General features: G+C 43.0%; 2 protein-coding genes across 14 annotated transcripts in view; one reads left to right on the top strand and one right to left on the bottom strand.

Annotated features, from left to right (window-relative positions):
* The window catches only part of SPAG1 (sperm associated antigen 1), an 84,303-nt gene that overhangs the window by 3,365 nt on the left and 66,612 nt on the right, over positions 1-14,326 (bottom strand). The window contains exons 14-16 of the mRNA XM_057303063.2: positions 13,886-14,052; positions 7,949-8,081; positions 5,693-5,819 (exon numbers count right to left, since the gene is read on the bottom strand). Coding sequence (XP_057159046.2) covers positions 5,693-5,819; positions 7,949-8,081; positions 13,886-14,052 — 427 coding nt within the window. The remainder of the gene's footprint in view (positions 1-5,692; positions 5,820-7,948; positions 8,082-13,885; positions 14,053-14,326) is intronic.
* The window catches only part of RNF19A (ring finger protein 19A, RBR E3 ubiquitin protein ligase), a 118,200-nt gene that overhangs the window by 70,926 nt on the left and 32,948 nt on the right, over positions 1-14,326 (top strand). For 3 of the 13 annotated variants that reach the window (XR_010112994.1, XR_010112993.1, XM_055116788.2), the window contains exon 11: positions 9,244-9,399. The exons of 3 other annotated variants lie outside the window; for them this stretch is intronic. Coding sequence is in view for 5 of the 10 variants with exons in the window: in XM_055116788.2 (XP_054972763.2) it covers positions 9,244-9,399 (156 nt within the window). In the remaining 5 variants the exon portion in view is untranslated. Of the gene's footprint in view, positions 1-539; positions 4,747-4,871; positions 5,030-9,243; positions 9,400-14,326 lie in introns of those variants that run through there. 7 more of the 13 variants (XR_010112998.1, XR_010113000.1, XM_055116794.2 and 4 more) reach the window with 5 other exon arrangements.

Genomic DNA, 14,326 nt, shown 5'->3' with positions numbered 1-14,326 from the left:
TAGGAAGACAGAGAAAATAACTTTCATAAATAGAAGGAGCCTAGAGTAACCTGAGTGGGAGTGGGGTGGATGTAGTGAGCTGTGCAGTATGTGTGCAGGGTCCACATTAATACCACTCTTACAAAGTGAGCCTGTGGGGTGAATATGCAGCTGAAATAGTATAACCCATGATACAGTGAACATCGACTATAGAAGAAAAAGCACAGGATCTGGAGTTAGAAAACGCAAGTTAAATTCTGTATCACCACAACCTTCCCAGTCCCTAACACATGATAAGCACTTGTTGCTTGCTGAATGAATAAATGAAGGAATGAACTCATCCTTGTATTAGCACCTACTAGCAATGAAACTTAAGATCCTACTTAACCTTTCTGGGCTTCAGTCTTCTCATCTTTAACATAAGGGGAACAAAAGCTCTATTCAAATTTTCACAAGGCTGTACCAAGAAATAAATGAACAAATAATAAGTGGCTTAAACCTATAAAGGACTATGCAAATGGTAGTTATTATAATACTTTTGTTCCATAAAATCCTTCCAGGTTGTTTACTCTTCGAAATTGGCTAGAGTCAACATTTAATCTTCCATGAGTCACACAATACACTGAAGAAGTTGAGGGAAAGAAAGGGCATCTAACAAGACATGACCACTGAATCTAGCAGCAAAGACAGATGCCCCAAAGTCAGTCTGCTGTGACAAGCTATGTTCTAAACTACAGACTAGACCCATGTTTTGAATAAACCAAACTGTGAAGAGGCAAAGAATTGCAAGGATGTGTAACCTCTTCAAGTATTCATGACACATCAGTAACAGCATGCACAAGAGGCTGAGCACAGATAAGCTGAGCTAGTGATTATGTGACATTCCCGGGGGCCTAGCTGTAATCCCACATGCCTTTCCCCTCCCCTACAGCAACACACCAGAGCAAGAGGGACATATTTAAAGGGATAACCTTAAATCTGCTCTAGTTTATAAAAGTAAATTATTTACAAAGTATAACAAATCTCCAGATACCACTGTCCTAGACCAGCATGGAACCTTACCAGGGGGAAAAATGACACTGTATTTATATCCTAAGTGTTCTAGGCAGGGAGCCATACCTGAAAGGCAAGGGAGTGGAGCAGGAGGGCAAGTTGAGGAAGTAATAAAAGCTAATTCTTACCATTCTAAGCATTTTACAAGTATTACTTTACCCTCACAACAGCCCTATAAATATTAACTTCTATTGTTCCCATTTTAAAAATGAAGAATGGGATGGTCACAACAGCAATGACCAGAAGGTGGATGATTACATGGCATGGAGCTCAAGGGAAAGGACTGGAAATAGAGACCTGTGAGCCACAGCCTTGGAAATGGAAGCTCAGCACCCTAGGAGTCAATAGGATCATTTTCATGAATCCGGAAAGTCTCTGCCTAAAGAGCAGCCTGACTGGTTGGAAGAGACATAAGAAAACAAGAAATGCATGTTGACAAGTGTTAGCACTGCAGACAAGCATGAAGAGGGCAGAATGGCAGCAAGGGCATAGAATTGGGCAAGGAGGCAGCTAAGAGGGGGCCAGGCTCATTCATTTCACAGATGGTCTCTGAGCACGTCCATGTGCCAGGAGCTAAGAGGACCACGGAAAAGACAAGGAAAGACAGACTTAGGTCTTACATTTATGGAAGCTTACGTCCTATGAAGGGAAGCAATTAAAAACATGTAAACAAATGAATAGATAATTACAGACTGTCATTGATGTCACGGAGAAAACTAAAGGTTGAGATGGATACTAACAAGAGAGCCTCCTTTTTCTACAGTTACAGGTGTCAGAGAAGTCAAGACCTGAAGAGAACCCAGCCGTGCAGTGTAGAGGGAAGAGCAGAGCTCATAGAAAGTGTGTCCCAGCACTTTGGGAGGCCAAGGTGGGTGGATCACCTGAGGCCAGGAGTTCGAGACCAGCCTGACCAACACAGCTAAACCCCGTCTCTACTAAACATACAAAAATTAGCCAGGTGTGGTGGTGCACATCTGTAGTCCCAGCTACTCGGGAGGCTGAAGCAGGAGAATTGCTTGAACTCTGGAGGTGGAGGTTGCAGTGAGCCAAGATCACGCCACTGCACCCCAGCCTGAGTGACAGAGCAAGACTCTGTCTCAAAAATAAACAAATAACAAACAATAACAACAACAAACCAGAAAATGTAGCTTTGACAAGAAAGAAGGCATTAAAAGTTGCTAACCTCATTAGGCCTTTAAAAAGGGATGTATTATAATCACGTGTTTGTGATATTTACCATTAATAGTTTTGCTGAAACCATAAAAGCAATAGTTATTTTATGATATTCTTTTTGATATTTGTATTGATACATAACAATTGTATGTATCATCCTCTACAGCATCCTCTTTTGGGTGGATCTTGCAGCACCCTCTATTGGGTGTAAATTCCCTAAGTAGGCACCATGTCTTTATTCACCTCTATACTCCTAACACCTAGCACATAATTGGCACTCAATAAGAGAAATAAATTGCAAATAAAAGCAAAATGTTCAGTGATCTTTTCTTACAAAGAACAGCTGTACATGAAAGAAAGCTCACATTTTTCAAAGCTGGCACCATTAAAAATAACAAAGTCAGAAAACAGAAGATCTGAGGAAAACATAGAGTTGAGCTGGGAGCTAAAGGCAGGACACCTGCCACCGTGAGCCCCTGTGCCACTTCCTCATTGCAGTCACCCTGGGCAAACAGGCCTGGGCGTGAGTTCTGACACATTCTATAAGCAGTTGTAGCCTTTGAAGATCCTGAAATTAGGCCAAGCATGGTGGCACACATCTGTAATCCTAGCATTTTGAGAGGCCAAAGTGGGAGGATTGCTTGAGGCCAGGGGTTTAACACCAATCCTGGCCAACATAGTGAGACCCTGTCTCTCTTAAACATTTTTTTAAATTCTGAAATTAAATTCACCTGGCACATACCTCAAATTACTGGACAACGAATCAAGCTATAAGCTACCAGCCTCATAATCTAGTGGGATAGAATTACTCAAATTTGGGATTATTTTTGTGCATCATAATATAATTTCTGGAATTCATTCCAAGGAAATAGAAAAGTCCAATGAAGTATTAATGATGATACCCACACAAACTAAAGTCCAGTCTTTCATTAGGGTGCAGCTTCTGACCTTTAGTCAGCTCACCAGGTTCAGAAAGTCAGGCAGCCAGTAAGAGGTAAACGTGCTCCAAGAGTTTGGCCATCTGTAAACTCATGAGCCATACAGATCCTCATTTACCAAATCTACTAAGCTCAAAGAGGTGAGTAAATTTCAAAGGAGTCTCTTTTAATTTGTGGTGCCATACACCATCTAGGAATTTTTTTTACAAGTGAGTGTGTTGCTAACCAAAAAAAAAAGAGGGCCAGCGGGGAGGCATGTGTTAGGGTCACATGGACACTGTGTGGCTCCCTCAGCATGGGGCGGGGGTCACAGGGCAGCACGGGGGTCCTGGCGGGACATGCAGGCTGACTGCACTGCAGCCAGAGTGGATCCACAATCTGGAAAAGGTGGCCATTCAGTGCACCTGGGTGGTCCTCATTTGCTATATTATGCAACATGACTGCTCTTCTCCCTGCAGAACCTAGATAGTTCCCTTTCAGTCATGGGCACGGAATTAAAACAACTATCTCAGACTCAATCAGTCAAAACAATCCTCTCCCCACTCCCAAACTGCCCGCTCCTGAATGCTCCCCATTATCACACCACTACCCTCAGCCACCCAGCCAGAACCTGGGAGGCATCCCCTCCATCACTTCCCCTAGACATTTGACTGCTATGTCAACTTTACCATCAACCCTTGAATTGGCCCCTTCCCTTCTGTTATGGGCTGAACTACGTCCCCACAGAAAGTCCTGTGTTGAAGTTCTAACCTCCAGTACCTCAAAATGTAACCATATTTGGAGACAGGGCCTTTAAAGAGGTAATCAAGTTAAAATCAGTAGGCCCTACTTAGTCCAAGATGACTGTGTCTTTATAAAAAGAGAAGATTTGGGCACACACACACAGAGGGAAGGCCACATGGAGACCCAGGGAGAGGACAGCAACTGTAAGCCAGAGACATAGGCCTCTGAAGAGACCACCCCTATTAACACCGCAAGCTGAGACTTCCCGCCTCCAGAATAGATTTCTGTTGTTCAGGCCACCCAGTCTATGGCGCTTTGTTATAGCAGCCACAGCAGCTAACATACTTCTCCCTTTCCTCGGACATTACTTTCCTTCAGGTACCTGCTTCTCACCTTGGTGATCTCTCACTTACCTTCCTCCTCATCCTGGGCCCCTCTTATCAACCTTCCATGAGGTCCCCAAATCTGATCCATTATACCACCATTTACCCTGCTCTGGAGGCTCCATCACCTTCAGAATTAAGTCCAGCCTCCTCAGCATGGCCTACCAAGCCCCTCAGGATCTGACCATCTCCCTCTATCCCCACTCCTAGTCACATCTGGCCTCCAGCTGTACAGTTTGTAAACAAGTCCATCCATTAAAAATGTACACAAGAATGTCACAGCAGCCTTATTCCTAACAGCCCCAAACTGGAAACAACCTAAGTGTCATCAACTGGTGAATATATACACAAATTGTGATATATTCATACAACACGGTGATAAAAAGGAATAGTTCCTGATACCCACACAATATAAACAAATCTCAGGTTATGCTGAAAGAAGCCAAACAGTAGAGTCCATTCTATATGATTTATGGTAATGTCCAAAACAATCAAAACTAATCTATAGTGATAGAAATCAGATGAATGGCTGCCTGAGGGTAGGGGTGGAGGGAGGAAGATTTATTGTACAGGGGCACAGAGAACTTTCTAGAAAGATGAAAATGTTATTTTTTATTTTTAGCACACACCACCTTCAGAAGAAAATGTTCTTTATCTCGATTGGGATATTGGCTACAAGAGGATATGCACATACCAAAAGTCAATGACCTGCACAATTACAATGTATGAACTTCATTGTATTACACCTTAATAAAATTGAGCTTAAAAAAATTATTTCAGGAAGTACTATTTTCCAATATGTTCTGGTTTTTCCTTGTGATGTTATTTTCTATAAATATGAACATTCATTCCTCAGGATTTCCATGCAGAAGAATCTGTGTGAAGAAAAGTGGAATGATACAATATCCACTTTCTTCTAAACTAATGGCATGGTTTTCTTAGAGAAGAATGGCATTTTACAGATTTACACTGACCATCAGCTGGCTTAAGGCCCAGATCACTATAAGCTTTCAAGTCTCCGATGTGTCTCTCCCAACTTCTGCTGGGTCACCCATCTTCTATTCTGATGCCTTCCCCACCCAACCTCCAACAGCAATCCTTGCCGGAGGAACCAGCAGCATTACTGCTAGTTTCGGTAATTCAGTACCAAACCTTCCTCTATCTTAAAATGAACCTACTATAACTAACAATATTCCTCAGAAAACCAGAGAATAAATCATTATTTTGGAGCCGGAAGGAATCTTAGAAGCAATCTAGTTTCACATTATGGTTAGGGGTGAAATCTGAGGCCTCTATCAAGGTTTTAGAACTGGTTAGTACAGTTCTAGGATTAAATCCAAGAATAACCTCAATCCCATCCCAAGATCTGGAGATTTATGCTTGTGAAAACCACTTGATTTGTTCAGAGCTGAAGTTTATGCATTAAAATGAAGATTTCCTCACCTTGAGTCCTTTATGAGCCAGAGCTCGTCTATAGAAGGCTTTCACGTTCCCATCAGCCAGCTGAAGTGCCTGATCACAGTCCTGCTTTGCCTCTTCAAACTGGCACAGCTTCAAGTAACAGAGAGCTCTGGCATAATGCAATGGAACTCAGTATTATGAAAGGTAAAGATTGGCTATCTACAAGTTTTAGACAGCTAAGAAAAATCAGAAAATAGCTCAATATGTCTGTTTCTATACCACTGCGGTTTCCATTGAAACTTAACATTTGATTCAATTATGGCACTGGGCATACAACCGCAAACAAAATACAGTCACAGCCCTCAAGGAGGATGCAATCAAGTGGAAGAGACAGACCATTAAAACAAGCAGACACAATAAAATCTGTGCAAAGTACTCTGGGAGCACACGGCTGAGAACTACATCAGATTCAGTGGGGCTGAGACAAGGCGCAGAGCAGGCAGGGAAGACTTCCTGGAAGAAGTGACATTTAAGTTGAAATCCAGAGTATGAAGTTAAGAATTATCCAATGCAAATGCACTGGGTTGAGAAAGTTCAGATGGAGGTAGCGGGGAGTGGAGGCCAAGGACACAGCGAGTGCACAGACCTACACCTACAGTGGAAGAGAATATGGTGTTCCTGAAGAATTAAGAAGAGTTCCATATGGCTGGAATGCAGGGATGAGGCTGGAAGAGCAGGCAGGCCAGATCACGAAGGGCACTGTAAGTCATGGAAGGAAGTTGAGCTTTATAAACTGAGCTTAATGGAAGTCCGATGAAGGGTTTTTAATAGGGGCTGACACATTTGCCATGTTTTAGACAGTCCCTCTGGCTACAGCTTGGAGAATGAGATGATGGAACAAAGCTGTGCAAGGACACCATAAGGGTGCTGCAGACATTTAGGAGGAGAGGACAGTGGCCCAGAGCAAGGGAATGACAGGGGGATGGTGGCAAGGAGACAGAAAGGGTCACACTGAAGATGGATTTGGGATTTAGAAGGTAGGAGCATCTGAGCTTGCTGACTGGAAGAGGGAGGTAGGGGATGATATCCAGCCCTGAGTGCAGAAGAGATGGGGAGCACTTCAGTCTGGAGCTCAGAAGACAGAGATTTGGAAGACATCATTGTAAGGTGGTAAGTGGACCTGGGGAGAGGATGGAATGGCCTCTAGAGTACGTAGAAAGGAAAAAGGATCTAGACCCTCAGAACTATGAGAATTCTAGGGAAAGAAAAGCCTACAGAAGGAGAGGGAGAGGACGAGAACCAGGCAATGAGCTGCCAGCCTCCTCCTCCGCAGCCAAGAGGAGGAGGAGTCTTCACAGAAAACTGAGTGACCAATAATGCCCAATCCTACAGAGGCTGAACAGAAGGGCAGAAAAACATCTGTTGGATTTAGTGACATCTTTTGTCCAATATTCTATCACCATATTCTATATAGGTATCTTTTACTACGTGGTAAAGACGGTACCTGAGCAACAATCTGCCCATTCCTGCTGCACACTATAAATGATGCTGGTGCCTTCCCGCAGCACTTCAGAAGGAAAAGGGCATTCTCCATAAGACAGTTTTTTTTTTTTTTTTTTTTTTTGAGACAGAGTCTTGCTCTTTCACCCAGGCCAGACTGCAGTGGTGCTATCTCGGCTCACTGCAAGCTCTGCCTCCCGGGTTCACGCCATTCTCCTGCCTCAGCCTCCGGAGTAGCTGGGACTACAGGTGCCTGCCACTGCGCCTGGCTAATTTTTTTTTTGTATTTTTAGTAGAGACGGGGTTTCACCATGTTAGCCAGGATGGTCTCGATCTCCTGACCTTGTGATCCACCCACCTCGGCCTCCCAAAGTGCTGGGATTACGGGCATGAGCCACTGTGCCCAGCCAAGACACTATTTTGAAAGGCCATTGATTCCTGCTCCTCCCACGCTGGACAATGCCCAGGCCCAGCTAGCTGCAACGAGGCCGGCAAGCCAGGAAATGCCGAATCAGAGTTGCACAAGCCAAAGCAGCCATGGTCGCTTTTGAGAACCTGGTGGCACAAACTATGTCAGACCTCCCATCCCGCCCACACCTCAGGCTTCCAGTCTCTGTAGAACTCCCACGGCCTCACCTCTTTCAGACACACTTGGTTAGGACAGCTTGCTATAGAAATTCTTAGAACCATCACAAAAAACTTTGGCAATTACTTAATTGTGTTAATAAAATAACTTAAAATATTTTTAATAATCAAAACTATTAACATAAGAAATATATAAAGTTACAAAGAACTTGCCTGTTTGTATATATGGCACATTCCTTATTGTTAATCTTTAAGCATTCGCTGTATTTACTGAGGGCGTCTTTATAGTTTTTGTCATTTACACATTGATTTCCTTCTTCCTTAAGGGCTTTAAATGTTTTTTCATCTATGGGACAAAAAAACAAAGAAGAGGAAGTATCTGTACAAGCACCTCTATAAAATCTTAAGTACAACTATAAGTAAATCTTCTATTGCAAATTAACTTGACCACACAGCATGCGGGGTGAAAATCTAACTGGAACAAAACTTTGTAGACAAATTAAAATGACAAATAGGCTATAAGTAAAAATAATTATATAATTATGATACTATTATTTTCTAATTAGAAAATAAGATACAAGTGCCGGGTGCAGTGGCTCACGCCTGTAATCTCAGCACTTTGGGAGGCCGAGGCGGGCGGATCACCTGAGGTCAGGAGTTCAAGATCACCTTGACCAACATGGAAACTCCATCTTAACTAAAAATATAAAATTAGCTGGGCGTAGTGGCACATGCCTGTAATCCTAGCTACTCGGGAGGCTGAGGCAGGAGAAGTGCTTGAACCTGGGAGGCAGAGGTTGTGGTGAGCCAAGATCATGCCGTTGCACTCTAGCCTGGGCAACAAGAGCGAAACCCCATCTCAAAAAAATAAAATAAGATACAAGTAATAATTCTGTCATGTTATCCATCTTGACATGCCATCTTTTCTCTACTGGGATTCTAAAGACAGTAACAGAGGCCAGAACCACCTTAGAGATGGAGAGAATTAAGCAAACAATGCTAACAGGGCTCAGGTGACTATATGTCAAGAGGCAGAGTCTCCAATAAGGCTGCACATGTGAACTAGCAACCCTCACAGTGTTTTCTGTCATCTCCATCTATGCTGCCTCACACAGCACTTTTACAGTGGTACAGGAGCACTTCAGACCTCTGGTTAAGCTTGGATACGACAGAACCAGTCAATGAAATGGGATACAAATATCCACAGTGTTTTGCTTGGCAATTATTTTGTGAATAGTGAACACTCCTCTTAAAGCCTGAAGTGGACATCTATCCGGCACCCCAAATTTCCTTGGGAAATCATATCTCTTTCATTCTGTGCTCCTTTGGTTTAAGTGAAGCAAACCTCACTCCAGCCCTAACCTTTGGGATAATCATTTTATTAATCAGCACATCATGGTCCTATGGCCATAGTAATCCAATTGTTCAGGGATGAGTCTATAAGAGCTGATAAAATGTTTTGCAAGATTCTTGTAAAATAAATCTTTTTCTTTCCTGTGGGATTTAAGGCTCAAAGGAGGAGCTATTTTTCCATCTTGTGATAAAAAGGGATGATGTGAAAATGGGGCCATCAGAGCAAGGAAGAGGCCAAGATGGAGAGCTGGAGTCTCTGAGTCCTGAATCCAGCCATCCCTGCAGCCACTCCACCTGTGGATATGTCTATAGTAAGTGCCCATAAACAGCTTTTTGCTTACTTGAGGCATTACAAGTTGGGCTTTCTGTTATCTACAGTCAGAGTCTGAACTGCTCATTACCAGAATTACACACTATCCCTATTATCTTGCAGTGAACATGGCTGATACCCTGCTCAGAATCTGTTTCCAGGACCTCAATATTCATTCAGCTATCACCCCTCTCCTATTCAGACCACGTGTTCAGGGGAGGCTGACCTCACTGATCAAAACCCCAGGTCTAAGCCATTCAGTGCATGGGGTGTTTCCTCATAAAAGAGACTGGCTCAGGGATGGGCACATGGCCCAATTCAGATGAACAGGATAACAGATTAAAAAGCCTGGGCTTTGGGGAAATGTACTTCCTCATTCTTTTGTTTTGTTTTGTTTTGTTTTGTTTTTTGAGACGGAGTCTCGCTCTGTCGCCCGTGCTGGAGTGCGGTGGGTGGCGCAATCTCAGCTCACTGCAAGCTCCGCCTGCCGGGTTCACGCCATTCTCCTGCCTCAGCCTCCCGTGTAGCTGGGACTATAGGCACCCACCACCACGCCCGGCTAATTTTTGTATTTTTAGTAGAGATGGGGTTTCACTGTGTTAGCCAGGATGGTCTCCATCTCCTGACCTCGTGATCCTCGAGGATCCCAAAGTGCTGCCTCAGCCTCCCAAAGTGCTGGGATTACAGGCGTGAGCCACCACGCCCGGCCTACTTCCTCATTCTTAATGCCATCAAAATCAATGGTTTCTCTCTCTCTTTGGACACTGATATGTGCAGATGTAAAGCCTAAAACTGCTACAGTTCTATTGTTTCCTGCTACAGCCTAAGTCTTAATGAGTTGAGCCTGATTTACAGCCTGTCTGGGCCCTTTCAGTGACACAAGCCAAGACCATCCCTTACACTTTAAGTCAACAGATTTTCTGTTACTTACAACCAAGTTTTCAAACATACACAAAATATTAAAATTTAAAGTTTTAAACCTAGGTAATAAGTTTATCCTATGGAATAATTTGATATATAATAAAAATCCATAAATTAAAATTTAAAATATACCTTTAAATTTTGTAATCTTAAAATCTTCTGATAGATAAATTTATTATTTTATTATTATTATTCTTTTTTGAGATGGGGTCTGGCTCTGTCGCCCAGGCTAGAGTGCAGTGGTGCAATCTCGGCTCACCGCAACCTCTGCCTTCTGGACTCAAGCCATCCTCTCACCTCAGCCTCCCAAGCAGCTGGGACTACAGGGGCATGCTACCATGCTCAGCTAATTTTTGTATTTTTAGTAGAGACAGGGTTTTGCCATGTTGCCTAGTCTGGTCTCAAACTCCTGAGCTCTGGCGATCTGCCCACCTCAGCCTCCAAAAGTGCTGGGATTACAGGTGTGAGCCACCGCACCCAGCCAATTTTTTTTTTTTTTTTTTTGGTAGAGATGGGGGTCTTGCTTTGTTTCACAGGCTGGTCTTGAACTCTTGGCCTCAAGTGATCCTCCTGCCATGGCCTCCCAAACTACTGGGATTACTGCCAAGAGCCACCATGCCCAGCCCCCTAGATTTATAATATAAACTCAGAATGTAAACAATAATCTTATTTGTCCCTCTGCACAAACTGTATAAAATGCTAGTTTACTTTTCATCTTCTATTTCAAATCACAGAATATTTCTGCCCATGTTTCATGTTTCAAAAGATCTCACATAGCCTAGGCTACTCACACCTGTTAGCCCAGAACTTTCAGAGGTTGAGGCAGAAGGATTACTTGAGCCCAGGAATTCGAGACCAGCCTGGGCAACATAATGAGATCCTGTCTCTATAAAAAATACAAAATTAGCCAGACACAGTGGCACACACCTGTAGTCCCAGCTATTCAGGACTGAGGTGGGAAGACTGCCTGAACCCAGGAGGTCGAGGCGGCAGTGAGCCAAAATTGCACCACTGCACCCCAGCCTGCGCAACAGAGCAAGATCCTGTCTCAAAAAAAAAAAAAAAAATCTGACACAATAGGGTCAAATGGTACTTTCCCAATCCTGGTATATAAACCCTGAAATAGAATATTAGGGAAGATTTTGCTGAAAAATTTTCCTCAAGCTTTTATCCTCCAGTGTCTTTAAACCTTTGGTATCCATTCTCACTATCAATCAGTAAACAAATATGGACAGAAAAATTCAAACACAGCTGATTATACTTGTGCTATGGTTTGCTAACTCACAGCTATATATGCATTTTGTTAATAAGAAGTAGCTCTTATTTACTGAGCAAATGCTTTGTGTCAGGCCCTATTAATAATGGACTCTAGAAAACTACAGATCTCCATAATTTCCCTAGGACTGCTAGATCATCTACTTGGCAGATATTCCCTGTCTGCTCTTTCTTGGCAATAAAGAAAATGAGGGTCCAACACTAGCCATCTGGACATCATGGGTCAGGAACCTCAGGGCATCTGCAAGACGAAGCACAGCCTGGGGACACATATGGAGTTTCTAAGCTTTGTGGGAGAAATGGGGCCTCAGCTGGCTTTAAAGCAGAAAGCAAGGGTGAAGTCACATTTATTAAATGCTTACTTACTACACTCAAAGTAATAATGTAGGCACTAAGGGAATACAAATTTTTTAACAACTACAATAAAGACAGAAGGAAGCACCTGCATTACACAGTCATGCATCACTCAACAATGGATACATTCTGCGAAATTTGTCGTTGGGCAATTTCGCTGTTGTGCAAACATCATAGAGTGTGGTTACACAAACCTAGATGGTATAGCCTACCATATATCCAGGCTGTATGGTGTAAGCTAATGCTCCTAGGCTACAAACCTGTAACAGCATGTTACTGTACTGAATACTGTGGACAACTGTAACACAATGGTATTTGTGTATCTAAACACAGAAAAGGTACAGTAAGAGTATAGTACCTTTACAGTAAAAACACAGTAAAGTTACAGTATATAATCTTATGGGACCACTGTCATATATGTGCTCCATTGTTGATTGAAATACCATTATGAGCACATGATTATATTTATGTTGTGGGGCTTTACTTTATTATTTTAAACATATCAGTCTTATTCCTTTAGCCTCATCACATACAGGGTCCACTGTAGAGCTACATGTTATTTAAATTTTTTTTTTTTGAGACAGCATCTCATTCTGTCACCCAGGCTGGAGTGCAGTGACACCATCACAGCTCACTGCAGCCTCAACCTTCCTGGGCTCGGGATCCTCCCACCTCAGCCTCCCAAGTAGCTGGGACTATAGGCATGCACCACCACGCTTGGCTAATTCTTCTATTTTTTTGTAGAGATAGGGTTTCGCCATGTTGCCCCGGCTGGTCTTGAACTCCTGGGCTCAAGTGATCCACTTGCCTCCCAAAGTGCTGGGATTACAGGAGTGACCCACTGCACCTGGCCTTCTTAGTTAACAATGTTTAAGAGGTTACTACAGGTTTACAAAGTCAGAATATACTATTTTATATACACATCTCCATTTATTTCTGACAACCTCCTTGTGAGACATTTATTAATACATTCCCCTGCCTTAAACCACGCATGGTGGCTCATGCCTATAATCCCAGCACTTTGGGAGGCTGAGCCAGGAGAATCACTTTAGCCCTGGAATTTGAGACCAGCCTGGGCAACATAGGGAGACTCCGTCTCTACTAAAAATACAAAAATTAGCCGTGCGTGGTGGCAGGCACCTGTAATCTCAGCTACTCAGGAGGCTGAGGCAGGAGAATCGCTTGAACCTGGGAGGTGGAGGTTGCAGTGAGCCGAGGTCACACCACTGCACTCCAGCCTGGGCATCAAAGTGAGACTCCACCAAAAAAAAAAAAAAACTAGCTGGCATGGTGGTGTGCACCTGTGGTTCCAGCTACTCAGTAGGCTGAGGCAGGAGTATTGCTTGAGCTTAGGAGGTCGAGACTGCAGTGAACCGTGATTGCGCCACTGGACTCCACCCTGGGTGACAGAGCAAGCCCCTGTCTCAAAACAAAACAAAACAAAAAACGCTTTTACATGTATACTAGTAGGACACAGGAGGTATGTAGCAACTTCTTAAGACCATGTAGTTTTAAAGAGGGAGAACATAATTCCAGCACTTTGGGAGGCCAAAGCAGGCAGATCATTTGAGGTCAGGAGTTTGAGACCAGCCTGGCCAACATGGTGAAACCCTGTCTCTACTAAAGAAAAACAAAAAAAACCCCACTAAAATTAGCCAGGTGTGGTGGTACATGCCTATAATCCCAGCTACTCAGGAGGCTGAGGCAGGAGAATTGCTTGAACCCAGGAGGCAGAGCCAAGATCGCACCACTGCACTCCAGCCTGGGCAACAGAGCAAGACCCTGTCTCAAAATAATAATAAAATAGGGAGAACAGGGACTTCACTTAAACCTAGGTCTGATTCTAGAATTAATGCTCTTATCTCTCTGCTTTACTGTGAAAGTACACACACAACTCAAGGTAACCTTGAGAAGAAATGAGTGCAGGCATCCCCTACCTGTGATGCCCTGCTGGCGATGGCTGCTGGAGTCTCCTGCTTGTTTTGAGATCATCTCTTTTGCCGGATGCCAAGCTTGCAGTGGCACAGAAGCAGGCACAGCAGGAATAGGTGACAGCTTCTCCCGCCAATTTGGTCCATCCAGCTCCATTAAAATTCTTGATAGCCTAAAGAGAAAATTAATTTTCTCTGTTGATCATTTAGTTTGCTTTTTATATTACTGAAGGTCAGATTAAGAATAAAATTTGCAAATGCTATGCAAATGTGTACTTCCTTGTAGAAAACATGCAATCCTGAGCATTTTCTGTCCGTATAAACTGTTTTCAAAAAGATATTTACAAGTTGTCATAAATGATGCAACTTAGACTATTTTTTAATCAAAACAAAAAAGACATTTTTAATTTGTTAAAAAATTTTAACATATACATAATAAAATTGTAT

This window comes from Pan paniscus, chromosome 7 (genome assembly GCF_029289425.2).
Source record: "Pan paniscus chromosome 7, NHGRI_mPanPan1-v2.0_pri, whole genome shotgun sequence".
Taxonomy (NCBI): domain Eukaryota; kingdom Metazoa; phylum Chordata; class Mammalia; order Primates; family Hominidae; genus Pan; species Pan paniscus.
This window is presented reverse-complemented; position numbering and strand designations above follow the sequence as displayed.